At 49.3% G+C, this 20,034-nt stretch overlaps 2 protein-coding genes across 2 annotated transcripts; both read right to left on the bottom strand.

Moving 5' to 3' along the window:
- Window positions 1–14,530: 14,530 nt before the first annotated feature.
- On the bottom strand, window positions 14,531–15,706 carry LOC140221424 (uncharacterized). Its single transcript, XM_072291020.1, has one exon. It carries the CDS (start codon window positions 15,298–15,300, stop codon window positions 14,743–14,745), a length of 558 nt encoding a protein of 185 aa, XP_072147121.1. The 5' UTR covers window positions 15,301–15,706; the 3' UTR covers window positions 14,531–14,742.
- Window positions 15,707–15,830: 124 nt separating this feature from the next.
- LOC117841049 (protein EFFECTOR OF TRANSCRIPTION 2) lies at window positions 15,831–19,136 on the bottom strand. Its single transcript, XM_034721618.2, has 3 exons — window positions 18,859–19,136; window positions 18,284–18,646; window positions 15,831–17,372 (listed from the first exon to the last, which is right to left on the bottom strand). Exons 1-3 carry the CDS (start codon window positions 18,946–18,948, stop codon window positions 16,101–16,103), a joined length of 1,725 nt encoding a protein of 574 aa, XP_034577509.1. The 5' UTR covers window positions 18,949–19,136; the 3' UTR covers window positions 15,831–16,100.
- Between the last annotated feature and the right edge of the window lie 898 nt (window positions 19,137–20,034).

Below are 20,034 nucleotides of genomic sequence, written 5' to 3' on the forward strand. Positions count from 1 at the left end.
ATATCAGCGGCAACATGAACGCTCAAGATCCCGGGAAGAAGCAATGCGGAGACATGAAGATCACTGGAGGTGCCCATTCTTCATCCACTGTTGGGAAAGCAACCTCAGGTTGCCTTCGGCCGATAATTGCCCGGAGTGCAACGGCCCGTATCGTAACAATCGGCCGTTCAGTAGGTCTCACTCCAGAGATGGGAGACCAGAGCCGATCAGCAGGAACTGGCGCGACCAAGACGACCGGCGCCCTCCAGTACGTGATCGGCTGGGGGGCAGAAGTGACCGATATAACCGGTCGGCAGGCAGGCGCAATGACGGGCCGGGGGGCAGATTTCATCGACATGACCGGCCAGAAAACAGGGTTAGCGTCCACAGTCATCTTGAAGAGATGGCCGATGCTCGAATGTCAGACGAGAACCCGTTAGGACGCGGACCAGAATGGGAACGTGCTAGACCACGAACCAAACCAGTGAACCCCAGGTGGTGCCCCGATGGATTGACCAAGTCTCAAAAACGAAGAATCCAACGTCTCCGCCAGTGGGAACAGCACGAGGAAGAACAACAGTACACGACGGACAAGAGGGAAGGCAGGTCTCAGGTATGGCGCCCCAAAAGAAACGACAGAGGAGGCGACGAATCGGCAGGCGACGAATCGGCAGCCGACATCGGCATGGTTTTCATACTGCCGATGGAGTTCATGACTCCTGCCGACCGACAGGACATATCGGCGATGGAAGAACAGATGGCGCAATTGGCTTTGGAGCCAAGGACAGCCACATTCGAGAAGCTCGAAGATGACAAACGGCAACACCTGAAAGCGTTGTTTCTTAAAGGGCATGTCAACGGCCGACCCCTCACCAGATTACTGGTAGACGGAGGGGCTGCAGTCAACATCATGCCATACGTCGTGCTCCGGAAGCTTGGGAAGAGCGATGATGACCTAACCAAGACAGATATGATGCTCAAGGACTTCGAGGGCAACGTATCTCCTGCTCGCGGTGCTCTCTGCGTCGACCTCACCATCGGCAGTAAGACCCTCCCTACTACTTTCTTTATTATTAATGGCAAGGGGTCCTACAACATGCTTCTCGGCCGAGACTGGATACATGCAAATTGCTGTGTTCCATCTACAATGCATCAATGTCTCGTACAATGGGTCGGCGACAACATCGAGGTGGTCACCGCCGATTCCGCATACAGCATCGCGGCAGCCGACACGCAGCAGTGGAGCTGCGAAACCGTCAAGTGCATATCCGGGAGAGTATGGGATACTGACTTCTTGAAGGTGTCCGATTTTGGCATACAGCCGATTCGAGCAGTCGGCTCCGAAGACTCAGATTAAATGGATCAGTTCGCCCGAGAAGATGGGAAGCTAGGGCACGGGTTCACGTCGGCCGATTCATTAGAGATGATAGACTTAGGCGATGGCACTAAACCAAGGCCGACATATATTAGTGCAAATTTAGATCCGGAATACAAATGTAAACTGACATGTTTGTTAAGAGAATTTAAGGATTGCTTTGCTTGGGAGTATCATGAGATGCCCGGATTAGACCGATCTATCGTTGAACATCGGCTACCCATAAAACCAGGGTATCGGCCGTATCAACAGCCTGCACGGCGGTGCAATCCTAAAATCCTACCAGATATAAAAGCTGAAATAACGCGGCTAATCGAAGCAAAATTTATTCGGCAATGCCGTTATGCCGAATGGATCTCCAATATTGTACCGGTATACAAGAAGAACGGAAAGCTACGCGTATGCGTCGATTTCAGGAATCTTAATCAGGCCACACCAATGGACGGATACCCCATGCCAACGGCCGATGTGCTGATAGATGCCGCCGCGGGACACAAGGTTATTAGTTTCATGGATGGAAACGCTGGGTACAATCAGATACTTATGGCCGAAGAAGACATACCTAAAACGGCCTTCAGATGCCTAGGTCACCTTGGCTTATTCGAGTGGGTGGTAATGACTTTCGGCTTGAAAAACGCCGGCGCTACGTATCAGAGAGCCATGAACTATATATTTCACAAACTTATCGGCATACTAGTAGAGATCTACATCGACGACGTCGTAGTCAAGTCAAAAGGACACCAGGAGCATCTGGCCGATTTACGATGGGTGTTGGAATGCACTAAGAAACATGGGCTGAAGATGAACCCGAATAAGTGTGCCTTCGGCGTATCCGCCGGACAATTCTTAGGATTCATGGTGCACGAGCGGGGAATAGAAATCAATCAGAAGACCATAGCGGCCATCAACAAAATCGTGGCCCCACAGAATAAAACTGAGCTGCAATCTCTAATCGGCAAGGTGAATTTCATCAGGAGGTTCATATCTAATATATCCGGGTGAATCCAAGCCTTCACACCATTATTAAAGTTGAAGCTCGACCAGGAGTTCATATGGGGGGAAGAACAATGCAAGGCATTGGAAGATATCAAACAGTACTTGGTCTCACCACCGGTATTGGTCCCTCCTCAAACTGGTAAGCCGTTTAAACTGTATTTATCAGCCGATGAACGAGCTATTGGGTCGGCTCTGGTCCAGGAGTTCGAAGGAAAGGAACGGGTAATTTATTATGTCAGTCGAAGACTTCTGGACGCTGAAACAAGGTATCCTCCAGTGGAGCGGTTGTGCCTATGCCTTTACTTCTCATGTACCAAACTCAGGCACTATTTGCTATCGGCGGAATGTGTGGTCGTATGCAAGGACGACGTGGTAAAATATATGCTGTCACTGCCAATTTTGAAAGGACGAATCGGCAAATGGATCTTGGCTTTGTCAGAGTTTGACCTTTGATATGAATAGGCAAAAGCCGTTAAGGGTCAGGTCATGGCCGATTTCGTCGCCCAACACTGCGGACCAGAGGCTACCTTCATGGAACCGGTACCTTGGACTTTATACTTTGATGGGTCGTCATGTGGGGTCGGATTAGGAATCGGCATCGTCCTCATATCGCCTCGGGGGGCAAGCTATGATTTTTCTCTGCCGATAGAAGCGACCGCCACTAACAATCAAGCAGAGTACCAAACTGTACTGAAGGGATTACAATTGCTAAGAGAAGTCAAGGCCGATTCTGTTGAAGTTTTTGGGGATTCCATGCTTATTGTGGATCAATTAACAGGGAAGTCCGAATGCAAGGATGATGTGTTGAGGATTTATTACGAAGATTGCCTGCAGCTTTTGAAAGAGTTCAAATCGGCAATTATTGAACACATCCCAAGGAATCACAACGAGGATGCCAACAAGCTCGCCCAACACGCATCTGGGTATCGGCCGATTCAAGGCGCTATGGCTCTAGAGCTAGCGGCCGATGACTGGCGAAAAGAGATTGCTGATTACCTGAAAGATCCATCTAAGAAAGTGGATCGGCGGGTGCGTTTCCATGCTACCAAATACGTGTTACTGGAAGACGACTTGTTCTACCGAACAATTGATGGCGTCCTACTCAAGTGTTTGGGAACGGAGAAAGCTAAGACTCTGATGGGAGAAATCCATGAAGGAGTGCGTGGAGCCCACCAGTCGGCACATAAGATGAAATGGATGATCAGGAATAATGGGTATATTACTGGCCGACGATCCTCGAAGATTGCTTCAAATATTATAAGGGATGCCAGGATTGTCAGAAATTCGGGAATGTCCAACGTGCGCCCGCATCGGCCATGAATCCCATTATCAAACCATGGCCGTTTAGAGGTTGGGGAATAGATCTCATCGGCCAAATTTATCCTCCGTCAAGCAAAGGGCACAAGTTCATTCTGGTGGCCACTGATTATTTCACCAAATGGGTGGAGGCAATTCCGTTAAGGGCCGCAACATCGGCTGCCATGGTTGACTTCGTAAGAGACCACATCGTCTACCGTTTAGGCATCCCCCAGACTATCACAACCGATCAAGGGACAATGTTCACATCAGGAGAATTCGAGGAGTTCACGGCCGATATGGGAATCAAATTGTTAAATTCCTCTCCATATTATGCCCAAGCTAACGGCCAGGCCGAATCCTCTCACAAAGGAATGATAAAGTTAATCAAGAGGAAGATAGAGGAGCAGCCGAAAAAGTGGCATCTATGTTTGACTGAAGCCCTATGGGCATACAGGATGGCTTGCCATGGGGCCACCAAGTTGTCCCCTTATCAGTTGGTGTACGGTCACGATGCAGTACTACCATGGGAAGTGAGGGCGGGGTCGAGACGCACTTCGCTCCAGGACCAGTTGACGGCCGATGACTACTCCTCACTCATGAAAAGGGAGCTTGATGACTTGGCTGGCCAACGATTGAGAGCTTTGATAAGCATCGAGGAAAACATGAAGAAAGTGGCCAGGTGGTATGATAAGAAGGTCAAAGTCAAACAATTCTCTCCAGGGGACCTGGTTTGGAAGTTAGTATTGCCGATTGGGTCGAAAGATCCTAAATTCGGTAAGTGGTCCCCTACATGGGAAGGGCCGTATAAAATCGGCAGATGTGCTCCAGGAAACGCTTATATTCAAGAAACGATCGAAGGAGAAGAGTTTACTAGGGCTCTGAACGGAAGATACTTGAAAAGGTACTACCCTAGTATATGGGTCGGAGCATAAAGGATCGATCACGATAAACAACACACAGCCGATACAAAAGGATTCGTCTAGAGAAAACACGTAATCGTCCAAATCGGCCGATGTATTTCATTCGGTACGGACGGTGGGTTACACGGCCGACAAGGTAGAAGTCGCCCTTAGAACAACAAATAATTAATCACGCTTTTTCTTACGCTCTCTCTCAGCCCGACCTAGTTCTATCAGAAGAAGGATGTACTCTTCTTCTATCTCTTTCACCGCAGCCTCCGCTTCGACTTGACGGGGGAGAGGGTGGCTCCGGTCCATTGTCGGGCGTGATGTTCCTGCTGCTGCATCTTCAAGGACGATTTGTTGAGGAAGCAGATGACTTCCGTCGGCTTGAGGTCGCCGGTGGGCGTTGCCGTCCAGAAAATCCCAGATCCGTCGGATGTCAGCAGGGACGTGCTCTTGGAGTTCGCCACGATGAGCCCTGATTAAGTCCTTGTCTTCTTGCGACAACGGTTCGTCGGAGTGCATGAGTTCGATGGCTCGTTCAAGTTCAGGGCTAAGGCGCCGTGGCTGTGGAAAATAACGATCAAAAAGGTGTTTCCTTTCAGAAGATCAAAACTAAGAAAAAGGATGAAGGCAAAACTTTCACCTGATTAACAGAGGAAGAGGATGAAGAAGACATGACTGAAAGGCGCACCGACGAAAGCAGGTTGGGAAGATGAAGCCGAGCTAGACGGGTACTCTCGGAACGGGGGCCTAGGCCGGCATTTATAAGAAAGGGAGGCGTGGATGTTTGGTAAGACGCGTCCCATCGGAAGTGAAAAATGTAATAAATGAAAGGGGGCGCCACGAAGGATGGTCAAAGGGGGTATTAAATGTTTGTACAAGAACTGCCAGTACTTTTACAGGCCACCCAGAAGGGCATCGATAGCCGCGATCGCTCGGCGCCGGATCTGATCGGCAGAGTCCAGGACGCGTTGGTCATCTTCTGCCGATCCGGGGACTTCTGACGTATTGCGGTGGAGTTTGAGGGCTTCATGAGCCAGGTGCTGCCTCTCCCGTTTCAGATCGGCGATGACAGAGGGGAGTTCCTGAAGCCTCTTCTCTTCGGCGTCTATTGCCTTGGTCACCTGCTCCATCTCCTTGGCAAGTTCCGTCCTTCGGCGTTTGAGGCGATCAATCGTGCCGACGATCCCCGGGCGAGAGTCCTCCAGAAAGTGAATCCGTTGATGCACCTCTTGAGCTTGACGCTTGTATGAGTCTTCTTCTTCACGAGTCTTGGTCAACTTGGCGCGATCGGCCATGTGGCGCAGGGCCCTAAAGACCGGAATCCTCATTGACTCGATATATGCAGCCGGCGCCAAGGCCTCTTCTGCTTCTTTCGGTACTCGCCCGCTGACGTCACCAAAAAGTTGCCGAATCGGCGAGGCGTCTTCTACCAATCGGCCGATATCCTCTTGAAGAAGGGATCGGATGCTTGCGAGTTTGGCACGGACGTCATCAGGAACGGAGCTCAAGGTGACCTGGCGAGAGGCGACTTCCTCGTCATCGGAGAGTGCGACCGCAAACGAGAAAAAGGCTATTGTTGGGAGTGTCCTGTTCCTGGAAAATAACAAGACAAGGAGAAGAATAAGTCAGCCGATGATGATAGCAAATCGGCCAAGTAAGGGGGATAAGTCTTTTACCTCCTTAAAACGAATATCTTCAAGCTGCGTTCGGGAGGCTGTTATCCTCGATTCAGGGGCTGGTTCCATTGGTTCGTCATGAGTAGAAGATTCCGCCATGATTGGTGCTTTGCTTGGGCCGGCTTCCTGAAAGATGACCGATTGGGTTGCTGCCGATTGTTGCGAGTCCACAGGAGTGATTTGTGCAGTCTAAAATGAGATGAGTCAGTATGAGGATGGCAATCGGCAGAATGAGACAACAAGTTTACCTGCATAGCCTCCACCAGTAATGATGCGGCGGCCGCCCCAGCTTGTGTGATGACTTGAGTATCCACTTCTCCAGCAGCTGGAAGGGGCAATACGGCCAAAGTTTCTGCCGATGTGATCATAGGAGGGTCGGCCGATTCTATACGAGTGCGTACTCGGCGACTGGTCTTCTTGGTGACCTTCTTCCGCGCCTGCTTCGATCGGCCGGCAATCACATCCACGGAAGGGGCATCATAACCGATAAGGGGAAAGATGGTGTATGGGTGATGATCCTCTATCGACCAGCCACTCCGACTGTGTGTTGGGGGAACACGGTTTTCAGACTGGAATAACAACAAGATGTTAGTGCACATATTTAAATGCATTAACAAAGGAATGAAGATCGGCTAGGGGAAAAATACCTCGACGTTCGGATCAATGTTGGCTGGATCCAAGAGATTGCAGTATGTCGATGCGGAGGCGCAGAACAGGTACTGTTTCCATTCGGCCCACCATAGCTTGAATTGTTGAACAGCAAAGGGGGCTACTATCCAGTCATCCAAGTTTATGGTACTGGAGTTTGGTATCCGATCTCGCAGCCAACTGTAATCAAGACCCTTGGTGAGCTCATCTCTGAATTTTGCTCGGTCGATGAAGTATGCCTGAATCGGCAGTTGACCCATGCCAAATTGCCGTGCTGCAATGGAGGAATTGTAGAATTCATATGTAGGGGCATCCTTTCCTGAGAAGAAGTTGGCCGGTAAGATCCCCGGTTTAATCAATTCATCTGTGAGATCTTCGTCGAACCAGCCGGTGGTTGAGTCGAAGCAAGGAGGGAGTTCAAAGATTGGGTCATCTCTCCGATAAGGGAACCAGATGGTTGCATCTTCATTGAAGCCGTTATAAAAACACCGGAAGTATTCGGCCACCTTGGTCGCAGAGTACGAGCAACCAGAGAAGGCCGATGCCACCTCGCCGAAAGACATACACCGGCGTTGGACAGTGAGATTCTCTTCCGATTCGATGCTGGGGAACATCATGTTTTCCACTCGCTGCTGAGAGATCTCGCTCATATATAAATTCAGCCATAAGTTAATGAACCACCAGGGCCCACCTGGGTTTCCAATCAGCTCCCCTTGGGATAGCTTGATGCCGATTTGGTGAAGCATGTGGTAGACTGCTCCCAGTAAGTGCTTTCCAAGAGGAACAGAAGTCCCTATTGATAGTGCTTCGGCCAGAGCTTGGGTATTGGTGGATGGACCAGCTGCTCTCCCACAGAAGAAGTGCTTCTCTAACCACATCATCAGGAAGGCCGTATACTCTTTATTCTCGACAGATCCGACCCTTTTGTTGCATCTAATGAAGCCTTTCCACCCGCCGATTCCCCTTGTGTCCAGCCGATGTGATGTTGTGGCTATAAGGCGGAAAGGGGTGTCCGGGGAAGAGATGTCCAGGCCGGTCAGCAAGACTACATCGGCCAATGTGGGGGTCATGGTTCTGTGTCCAAACACGAATGCGTTGAGAGCATCGGACCAAAAGTAAGAAGCTGCCATCACTAACGGCTCATTCCGTTCCATTTGGGACAAGGATAGGTCGATGCATTAGCCAATTTGGAGCTCATCCCATTGGACCTTCTTGGAGGCGGCTATCCGCTGGTACCATTCCCTCCAACCAGGAGTTTCGTTCGGCCAAGACCTAAAGGTACCCGACCAGTGATCTAGGTCCATCGTTGATTGTTTGAAGGGGATCCTATGGGTTTCCAAGTTGATCAGGTCGGTTGGATCTGGGTTCCCCATGGGCCCAAGGCAGATAAGGCCGAGGCTTTCTGTAAGGCGAATGGTGATGCGATGCCTAACTGCCTAAAAAGGAAAAGGGGGTGCGAGGGTAAGAAATAGATCTAAGGTAAATGCACTACTGATAAGGGAAGGTTTCGGTAATAACCTCCGGGATGAAGCTCCTCGTAATCGGCGGAGTCGCCGGTGCAGCTGCAGATGATGAAGCCGCCAATGGGATCTCGAATGAGGCTTCAGCTTTCGCCGATGGAGCTCCTTCTTCCGTCAATGGAGTCGCTGTTGTTGCTACTGGAATCTCCGCCGAAGGCGCCATTTCTGGAGCTTCGCGCGTTTGCGAGGTGCCTGAAGGTGCCGCCATTGGAAAAGTAGGAGAGAATGCGAAGGGATGGAGGTGCTGGAGAATTGGAGGATTGAGGAAAGTGTTGGAGGAAGAAGAAAGCCTGTGCGCTGGAGAAGAAGGACGTGAGCTCGTAAGGAGTATGGGATGTGCTGATATTTAAAGAAGGTCTGAGAAGGGGTAAAAGTGGAATTTTTACCGCGCCGGCGTTTCGAGTTTTTGGGGAGTAGTGGTTGTCGTGGGCGCCCATTTCGAAAAGATTGCAATCATCAGGTTGGAGACCGCGAAACGGAAGGATGTTTTCGTGGCGTCTGTTTCGGATGGGAAGTTGAAAAGAATTTTGAAGTAAAGACTATGTTTTACTCCGAAACTGGGGGGCATGTGTTGACGCCAGATTTTGACACGTGTAAAATTGGCGTTAGGAGAAGAAAAGATTGGAAGATGCGGCGAGATACAAGGGCGACGATTGGAAATCGGCCGATTGCTGCTACAGTCAAGGATCGGCCAATTGATGCTACAGTCGAGGATCGGCCGATTGATCCTTGGAGTTCTGCCTCGCCCGACCCCTAAGGCTTGGGATCGGACGCGCCCGACCCTCTAAGGGAGGATCTCCACCTCGCCCGACCCCTGGGGTTTGGGATCGGACGCGCCCGACCCTCCAAGGGAGGATCTCCGCCTCGCCCGACCCCTGGGGTTTGGGATCGGACACGCCCGACCCTCCAAGGGAGGATCTCCACCTCGCCCGACCCCTAAGGCTTAGGATCGGACGCGCCCGACCCTCCAAGGGAGGATCTCCGCCTCGCCCGACCCCTGGGTTTGGGATTGGACGCGCCCGACCCTCCAAAGGAGGATCTCCGCCTCGCCCGACCCCTGAGGTTCGGGATCGGACGTGCCCGACCCTCTAAAGGAGGATCTCCGCCTCGTCCGACCTTAGTCCCCAGGGTCAGGATAAGTCTGAGCCCTCGACGTATGGGTCCTGATCGGTTACCCCCTTGCCAGAGAGGTAATCGGCCGATTAGGAGGTTAAGAATAGTTGGGTCGATGTGGACTTAAAAAAGATTATGAAGATGAAGAAGGAGTCAGCCCATGAAGCGCGTGAAAATAGTACAAATCATACTTGTAAATATTCGTTTTCCGTTTAAACTTTGGGATAGAGTTCTAGTCGGATAGGAAGTTGTTTGTACGGGGCTATAAATAGCCACCCTTATGGATCTGTAATCATACAATCAACTCAATACAACAAATTACTTTTTCCTCGTACTTACTTTCGAGCAGGCGACTTCGCCAATACTTTTCTTCTTTTCACGAGTTCGTACGGGTTGGCGGGGCTGCATCAACTTGACCTCCGGCCGATCTTCTAAGTTCCGTTTATCGAGTAATTTCTAAGCTTTAGCTTCGGGCGCATCACTGTTGTTTCGTTTAGATTTATTCACCAGTTATCGATACTTACTAGAATTCTAGGTTTTACCTGTTGTTCTAGTTTTATCACCAGTTATCCAGCTAGGAATCGATACTCTCGGCTTTTTCTTGTACTTTGCTGTTTAATTTACCTATTTCATGCATAGCCGATTAGATCTATTCCTAGTGTTGCTACTGTAGCGTTGTTTAGATTACTCTAGTAGTTTTCTTCATAAACGTTGCCTGGTAATCGGTTGCATCATAGCCGATTTCCTTATTACTGCAAATCGGCCGATTCGCTGATAAGCTTTCTCAAGATCGGAACCTTAGCCGATCGCAACCCCTGGAAACTGACACGTTTATTTCCTTGCCAATCAACAGGTCAGATTGGCTGGCACGCCGCGCGAGCCGCACCAGGGCGATCACCCGAATAGGAGCTAAGCAGATTCTCCCGGGTCGTGTGTCCGACGCTGGGAATTCGATCAGTGATTTCTAGCGCCAACAGAATGCTTACAGAAGGTCAGGAGTCAACATCTTCATTATCCATCTCTTCTTCATCCACCGTGTTCGTGAACGATGAAAAGTTTATTGCACCTGAATTAGATGTGCCACGTCTGCAGCCACTGAATTGAGATAACCTTCCCCGAACTGGTGGACGGAGGGGAGGACTTGCACCTACAGTTTTGAAAATATGGTCCAAACAGTAAGCACACAGTTAAATAGATCATGAATGTTGCACACACTTTATGCACACACTTCATGGGAAAAAAATCAGATCAAGACTAAGTTTGAATTTTTAATTGAGTCAAATAACTAAATTGTATCAAATAACTTAATCAAAATTGTACATTAGAATTGCACACACTCAATTCTGATTGTTTCTAAATGGAGTGAAATAACTAAATTGAACACACAAATAACTAAATCAGAAATAACTAAGTGAGTGAAACAACTAAATCAGAAATGTACATTAGAATTGCACACAATCAAGTCTGATAGTTTCTAAATTGAGTCAAATAACTAAATTGCACACACAATTCTAATTGAGTGTGCAATTCTAATTGAGTCAAATAACTAAATTGCTTCTGATTAATTACTTATGATTAATTGTTTCAAGTTCTAATTGAGTCAAATAACTAATTGAGTGAAACAACTAAATTAGAATTGTTTGTAAATTCTCGTCAAATGCCTAAATTGTTTGAAGGCTCCCAACATTAGAATTGCACAACACATGGCATATACAACATTTGTACAAACAACTAACCATACCTACAGTAGCATTGGACAGTAGCATTGGAACATGTCTAAATTGTTTCAATTCTCCCAATAGTAGCATTGGACAACACATGTACAACATATCTACAAGTCTCCCATACAAATGAACCGTACCATAATCATGATGAAGTAAAGAATGTGAACCTGCAGGCGGCGAATGTGAAGCGCTGACACTCTTTCCACGGGCACGGTGACTACCTCGTGTAGCACTCCTTCCCCGGCCGATTGGAACACCACTTGTGCTTTGATGGGGAGGTTGAAACGAGCCTAGTCTCCCACCATCGCCACGCCCTCTTCCATGATCAAGTAATGCCGAGTACTCATCGATGTAGGGGAATTCCTCTTGCTGCGAGTTGAGATCAAGATTCTCCATCCCAACCCTCCCCAACGATACACTAGGAGCTGCCCGTGGTTGCTGCGGCCATTGGGACAGGAGCTCCAACTCATCGGGGTCGGGGACGCCAGGGGGTTGAGGGAAGGATGGACCTGCCGAGGATGAGCCCCCCACGAAAAAAAATCACGGTAACCATCCATGATTTCAGGTTTGGGGCTAGGTTGCGGAACATGGCCGGCGGCGGATCGAGATGTGGCTGGAGGACCACAGCCGGCGACGGATCGAGATGTGGCTGGAAGGCCTCAACTGGCGGCGGATCGAGATGTGGCTGGAGGACCTCGGCCGGCGGCGGATGGAGATTCACTTGGATCGAGATTGAACAAGGGGTGGGACGGCTTGGAGGTGCAGGGCCCGTCGGTGGCGTCGATGCGGAAGGGGACGGTGCCTTGGATGCGCAATGGGCCGTCACTGGCTTCGAAGCGCACGGCCTGTCGGCGGCGTGGGTGCGCAAGGGGGGACGGCGGCAGGCGAAGCTGAATAGTGAGGGGGCGGCGGTGGTGGGGACTATGCAGAGGTGGGTGGCAGCGGATAAGGTGCTGTGGCAGGGCTGTCGCCGGCGAGACGGAGGGATGGCGCAGGGTCGGAGAGAGTGGAAACGGTCGTTGAAGAGATGGTGCAGGGGCGCCGACGGAGGGATGGCGTAGGGGCGCCGCCGCCAGGGATGGCGCACGGGATGCAGGGGAGCGAGTTCTGGGGAGAGAACGAGAGAGAGAAAGGGGATCTGGGGGGAGAAAGTGCGGACGGGGGGAGGGAGAAAGGGGATCTGGGGTGAGAGAGTGCGGACGGGGGGGGAGAGAAAGGGGGAGTAAATGAGGGTAGGAGGGTAAAGAGCATCTCATAAGCAAAATAAGCAGCTCTTGTGTTGCTTATGTGCTTATTTTAAGCAACCCCATAAGCAACCTCATAAGCAAGAGTGATTGGTTTCATAAGCAACTTATTTGCTTATTTTAAGTTGCTTATGCATAAGCATGTGAAACCAAATAGGCCCTTAGCTTTTAGCCCATCCACAGTACTTCCATCTATTAGCACTCCCGTTTGAAAATATGGCTAATGGATAGAGCTAAAGTCCATGAAAAGTTATTTTTGCCATTTTATCTCCTCACCTCCTCCCTTTCTCTCCCCCCTTTTTGTCTTTTTTGAGGAAACATCCCCTTTTTATCTTTTCACGAGCCATTAGCACCCATTAGCTCCTCCTCACCAGTTAATGCTTTTGCACCTTTTTGAGAGTGGGTTAAAGTTTATCCCTCCCATTAGCCGTCCCGTTTGGATGGGCTAATACATAGAGGTGCTAAACTTTAGCACTTTTATCCATTAACACTTGGATCCAAACAAACCCTTTTATAGAAATGTTCTATGCTAGATATATAATGAAGTACTGGATAACAAATTGCTTTGTGTATTATAGATATGAAATTGTAACTATAAGTTGTAATACTGTACATTGCACGTGGACTTGTATTCATTTATTGAATGGCCAATGCAGGGATGAGTTTGATGAGGAGAAAGAGCCTGATGGAATAGTTCTCGCTGGCTGGTCTGGTCCAGTGGATAAGCAAATTACCAGTAATGGTGACAAAAGATCGGTTCCGTCTTCATCCAGTGCAGATGATGTTGACAGCACCGCCGAGGATGCATCAGTGAAACCTGGAATGAAGCGCAAGCTGAATGAAATACTAGAGTCAAAGGAAAATTTTGATGCCCTCCAGAATAAGTCAGATATTGGTTCTAGTAGTGCACAAATCGTTGAAGATGAGGACGATGACATTGTTATGTTCAATGAGGACCAGATGCAAGGCAAGAAGAAGAGATTGCAATAGCAACTCATTCCAGAGATAACAGCTGTTGACTTCCGACGGCTAACACATTATTTGATCATAACGTCTTTTGTAACTTATCTATGCGGTGATGTGCTAGGCTGATGATGTTGAGATATCGGTAACAATGCCTGGGACTTTTTTTTGGCCTTAGATACTGCCCTGTAGGATTGTAATCTGTAGTGGTTAGGCACATGAGCAACTAATGCTCTTCTGACAGCCTGCTGCAAGATAGCACTTATCTCATGAGCCAAGGTCCTATGTTAGTGATGATTTTTGTTCAGTTAGGGGTGACCTGGTAAACCGCTAAGAAGGTTGGACCAATACTTTGCTGCCTCACTGGTGCCGCAAGATCACTGGATTTCTATGGGTCTGAAGAAATCCTTTGATCTTGTAGCGCCTGTGAGGCAGCAAGTGACATGAGATTCTAACTTTGGACTTGTTTCAGAAGTCATAATAAGAAGTCCCGTTTGGTAGAGCTTCGACTTTTTATAAAACGGTTTCGGCTTCGGCTTCTTCGGTGGAGTAACTTTTTTATGAAGCTGAAGCCGTTTTGCAAAACGTTTAATAAAATAACTTTTCAATGGCAATATATGTAATTTTATGATCACTTAATGCTTGGAGAGAGAGGAGAAGCCCGTGAAGCCACTTTTTTCGGCTTCTCCTCTCTAGTGTAAGCCGTTTTGCGGCTTCTCCCCGATTTTGATGGTAAAGCTGTTTTGAAATTGACCTTTTGTAGGGCTTCACCAAAAGTCGGTGGAGAAGCACTTTGAGAAGCCCTACCAAACGGGGTCTAATTCTTTTAGCATCTCGTTGGAAGATAAACAGGTCGATAATTCCTAATGAAATATGTGCTAGGCACGTTTTTGAAAAAAAGATTGGTCTTTCCTATGTCTCTCCTAGTACACCAGATCAGACTACAACCAATTCAAAAGCAAATTACTGGAAGACGAAGTCAGAATGATGCGTCATTTTGCGAGAATAAAAGCTCATTAATTAGTTTCCTCTTCCATTCTGTCATTCAGTACAAGCTCTGCGGCAAGGACAAGCTACATAGCCGATAGGAAACAAGAATCCAAAGTAAATCCAGAACTATCAAATCGTATGAACAATTCACTATCTCAAAATCGGCATCCATTCATCAACAATTCAACATCTCAAAATCGGCGTCCCAAGAACGGGAACACGATCCATCCGTATGAATTATGAAAGAACCTAAAACTCTGTTGTTGAACGCATCTCACGCAAACGAACAGGAAATGAGAAAAATCCATCAATGCAGAAAAATTCGAAGTAACCTCCGGCCGCCGCCGGACTTCTGGAGCCCGTCTAAGAGCGCCGCGCCCCTCAGGTGGCAGACGAGCGCGCAGAACGCGACCCCGAGCAGGAACGCCACAAGCCGCCGGAACCCGCCGCCTCGCGTCCTCCGGCCCCTCCCCAACACCGCGGCCAAGATGCCGAGCGCCTGGCCGAGGCCGGACGCGTTCCAGGCCTCCGCGAGCGCCGCGAGCCTGGCCCCGCCGAGCGCCAGGGAGAGCGCGACCGCCGCGAGGTCCTCGGCTGGCGTCTTCCTCCTCCTCCTACCCAGCCTGAACCACCCGCCGCCGCCGGGGACGACGACCGTGAGGGGGCGCGGGCGGGGAAGAAGGCGGCGAAGGGAGGTGGAGAGGAGGCGGCGCACGGGCTTTGGCGGGAATGCGATTGGCTTGGGCTTCGCGCCGCGGTGGCGGCGGCGGCCGCCGTGGGCGGCGCCACGGCGGCAGCTGATGGCGGTGGAGACGGTGTCAGCGACGGAGAGGCGCGGGGGTCCGAGGAGCTGGGGCTGGAGCATCGTGCTCGTGCGAGCGCGCGGCGATGGATGGGTGGAGCGAGGCCAAGGCTGGAATCGTCTCGGTGTTTTTCCGGTGGCCAATGCGGACGCTCCAATCGGGCAGAGGGGGTGCGGGAGGAAGAGGACGCTTTCAAATTTGCATCCATACGAACACGTGAATATTATAGGGAACAATTTAGATTCTGTAAAATTCGTGGATTTTTTCTGATTTTCAAACGGGGCTACAAGAACCTACATGGCTGCATCTGGCATTGATCTGGGCATCCGGCCAATCATTAGACGATTGCTTCTTGGGGAATTTAGACAGCTAAGAATATGAATAAAAGAACATTATTTATGCATTTTCCATTGAGTGGTGATTCTGGTTCAGAACTATGAACTCCACCACGCTCGTAGATGCTCCAGGAAAGCATGGGTGAACTTTCAAAAGAAAAGGAAAAGGTTAAAAGGGTAACGATGGTACATTTCTGCAGCCTTGATTTAAGTGCGAAACATCAAAATTTGGCATGAAAATTCATCGAACTGCAATGTTCAGAACATCGGTATAAGATATTCATTCTTCAGCTCTGTGCAAATACATCAAAATACAATCACAAAAAATATGTAGTGTTTTGGAGGCACAAGAAATGTGAATGATGAACTTTAAAGAAAAGAAATATGAATGGTGAATCATCCTGGGGTGAAGCAGCTTAATATAAACCCCACCCCAAAAAGCGCTGGCTTTGTATGTTTCAATTTTCTAACTGCAGCACGAAAACAGCAGCTGAATGAAAAAGAAAAAGAAACGAAACCGTCCTGTATTAAACTGATGGTGTAGGTGTGCATGATGCTCTTTGACCTTTGTGTAATGCACATCTCTTCCTCCCTTCGACAGGCTTATTCATACAGGGTGAACCGTCTGCTGTACGAGCACCACATATACACGGCCATCCTGAGCTTCTGGAAAACGAAGCACCAGCGACCTCTATTCGACTGTCTTTCTCGCATATTTCTCTTCCAGCATTTGGCACCATTTTGCTGGACCCATTATCTGCCATTGCTCCACAGATGGGCGCTGCATAATCTCTTGTCTGAGATCCTGACCCTCTTGATGAGTCCGCACTTGCCAATTTCTTCCGTGCTTTGAGCAGCTCAAACCACATTCTCCCAGAAGGCTGCGGCTCCTGGGACTCAGGTTCAGCATGGGAAGCCTTCTCTTCACAGTCACAGATACAAGCATCCCTGGAGGCGTCATGTGTTCCATCTTCTGTAGGAGCTTCTCTAGTTTTCACCTCCTCTACTTTGATGTTATTGCTTTGTCTTGGGGATTCCTCCACAGTTTTAGAGATATTTTTGGGCGATATTTTACTTTCCTGTGTTTGATCTGAGCTGTCCAAATCTTCAGTTAGGCGAGGTATGGATTCAATAATCTCCCGTGTTTGATCTGAGTTGTCTAAATCTTCAGTTACGTAAGGTATTGGAATCTCAGCTTGGCAAGGATAGCTAGTAGATGAGCATTTAGGGCTGCCTTTGACTCTTCTACCTTTGTGTAAGCTGCATCTCTTTCTTCCTTCAACTGGGTGCTCCAGACAAGAAGAACCATCTTCTAGCACCACTCCACAAAAAGAGTTAGAATCTTGTATCGGCACAGTTCTCCGTTTTGCAACATCGACCTTTTTTATTCTGTGCCCTCCGGACCTCCTTCTATGTGCTTGTCTATTACCACAGGGAATGCCAGATATTTTCTTCCAGGGAATATCAGTTGCCTCGCCTCCACTGTCCTCTGAGTTAACTGGCTGAGGTCTGAAACCAACAAATGTACGAACTCTTGGGAGCATACTTTTCATAATACCAGGCGGGGTGTTAACTGACCCACTTCCTTTTATCTTTATACCCGCTTTTACTCCAAATATATCTTGTTTCAAGTGGCGTACTCTGCTAAGTAGAGATGATCTACGGCTGGTTGCTCCCTGTTCTAACTTGAGCAGTATTTCTTCACGGCGACAAGCACCATTCTGAAGCTTGTTCCATGCATAATCAAATACTCTCAGCAGCTGTGCCTCAGTCTTCTCAGCTTCTTGTTTATTATCCATCTGTTTGTTTCCAATAGAAGAAAAGACACATAGGAATGGAAAATGTTAAATGCATTCAGAGAATAACCAAATTACAATGTTAAACGCTGAAGATGAAAAGGACAATGAAAATTCATTAGAACAAAAAGAACAGCTGAAAATTCATTAGAGTGAAAAGGACAACTGACACTTTCTGTTTTTACAAAAGCAACTAAAGAAATATTGAGGGGTTCCCCTACATCCATTAGAGTGATGGAAGAGGAATCATCTTGATCCTAAATCTTACACCATTCTAGTCATGAAATGCCACTATACAAATATTACATCCAAGTACATTTCCACGAACAAGTGCATTGGAATTAGGTAGTCGCTCATGTGGAACTGCATAGTGATAGTGTCAACTGTAGCTAAATGCAATTCTGAACGTAATACTGCAGGAAGCAGTGAAGGTAAGAACAGAAACCTTTAGGAGGAAGTATTGCTAACTGTACATATACACAAGCTAAGATTATCTGCACCAAACCCATCCAGCAATTCAACAGTAGAACTAGAAATAGAATTATTATTAAAAACTGAACCCAAGTGTACATTCAGCAAGAAACAATGTACAATGAATATGAGCAAACATAACCTTTGTCACCCCCAAAAGATGTGAACATCGCAAGCTTTAACAGAAGAATTTCAAGAAATTATAGAACACATTTATAGATAAAATCTCATTGTATCAGCAGAACATAATGCTAACTGTGGATCAGAGGCTACTTAACTATTGTGGACATCTAAATCATAGCCATCCTCGCAGTTCAGAAAACTTCAGACCAGACTCTCATTCAGAATTCAGACACCATTGGCATGTTGATGCACACTTGTATAATACTACAGTACAGCCGCCCAAAATCATAGAAAGGGAAAGAATCACCAAGAACTCTCACCTGGGCACATCGAAACACAACAGAATAGCCTCGAGAGAACACTTCTCTGAACAATCCAGGCCCTGCGGCGAGCGCATTCACCTCAGCTTTACCAGCAGAGCCTAACGAATTCCCAGTGTCCAGGTGCGACCCCGAGCGGCCATACTGCTGCAGCCTCGCCCTGACACTGTCGGCCTGCCCGAGGTACACCACAATGACACCTCGCGAATCACGCCTCCGGGACCTGACGCCGTCGTCGGTTGCGCCGGCGACACCCAGCTCGTAGAGACCGGGGAAATTGTCGGGGAGGTTGCGGATGCGGTAGCGCTGGACCCCCTCCTTGCCGGCGGAGTGGTCCTCCCAGTCCGACGGACCCACGAGAACCTGGAAATGGGAGAGGTGAGAGCTGGAAAAGCAGATCGGGTTCGTGTAAAGACCCCAACACCAGATTGGTCACGAGGATTAGAAGCGAGACGGCGAATTGGCAGTCCAATCGGACGCCATGAGCCAGATCCTACGGAGCGCATCGTCCGCTTGGCCAGCTCGCGACGGCAACATGAGCAGATAGCGAGGGGAAGAGGAGAGTGGGCGCGCACCTTCCATGGGGAGAAGAGGGAGTCGTGCTTGGTGCGGGGGCAGTCCTCCCGCTTCAGCCTGGAAGTTACGGGGCCGGTGATCCCAGGCATCGCTCGGCCGGGCCCTGCCGGACCTGCTCCCACGGTGGGTGGGTTGGGGGTCGGGCTCCCCTCAGCGCCGCCGCTGCCGCACCACCGGCATCGCCGCCGGGAGCGGGCTCGTGTCGTGTTTTGAAAATCCCGGGCTCGTGGGACGGGACGGGGCGGGCCGTGCGCTCACACCTCACAGGGCGGGCCCGGGTGGGTTCCGGACCCGAGCCGGGCTTTGTCGGTTTCCGCGTTCCGTGACTTCCGCGGCTCCAGGCACCGCGTGCTCGTGGCAAACAGCTGGGTGGCGCCTGCACCGTTGGATGGACGATCCACTGTCCAGATTGAACGCGGTGGGAAACAGGGCATTTTTCATTCAGAACCGCGAGGTCTCAAATCTCAAGTAGCACTGTCTGTTTCTTTCCGTCCAGCATTTGAACTCTCGGGGTGCTTCGACTGACATCAACATTCGTGTCTTTGGACAACTTCGTTGGACTTTTGACCTTAGTCTTAGGGAGAGGCGTGATGAGAAAAGTGGGATCAGAAAGTGTTTGAATGGGACCAGATAGAGAAAGTTGACGATGCGTATGGTTTGGGGATTTGTCGTTTGGTTTTCATTAGCAGATGTTCTGAGCACAGGCGAGACGTAGCTGCGATGGGAAAATGCAGCCTAATCCTAGCGTACACGTTTTCAACACGATCATCCGTCATTCAAATTATTATGTACAACCACCGATGAAAATGTACAGAGATATGATACCCCGTGTCACATGATCATCTCGTCGGCGAGGCGGCAGCAGCACACCGCCATGACGGTGCATCACATGGCAAGAAAAACGGCGTCGTCGTCAGAATAACAGTGCCACAATTTTTTTTTTGTTTCATTCTCGGCATCAACAAATTAATCCGAATGAGGTCGGTGGTGGTAGCTCCGTTGTGGCCTTACAATCCGACCACGAAGCCGCGCCTTTCCGCCGGAGGCTCCGGGGGCTCGCGCGGCGCCGTCGCCGACGGAGGCGTCATCGGCGCCGCCTGTCTTGCGGACACATTGCAAACGGACGCTACAGGATCAGATGAATGGACTTGGGTGCGCAGATCAGCAGATGGGAA

The sequence above is a fragment of the Setaria viridis genome, chromosome 9 (assembly GCF_005286985.2).
Source record: "Setaria viridis chromosome 9, Setaria_viridis_v4.0, whole genome shotgun sequence".
Lineage (NCBI taxonomy): Eukaryota > Viridiplantae > Streptophyta > Magnoliopsida > Poales > Poaceae > Setaria > Setaria viridis.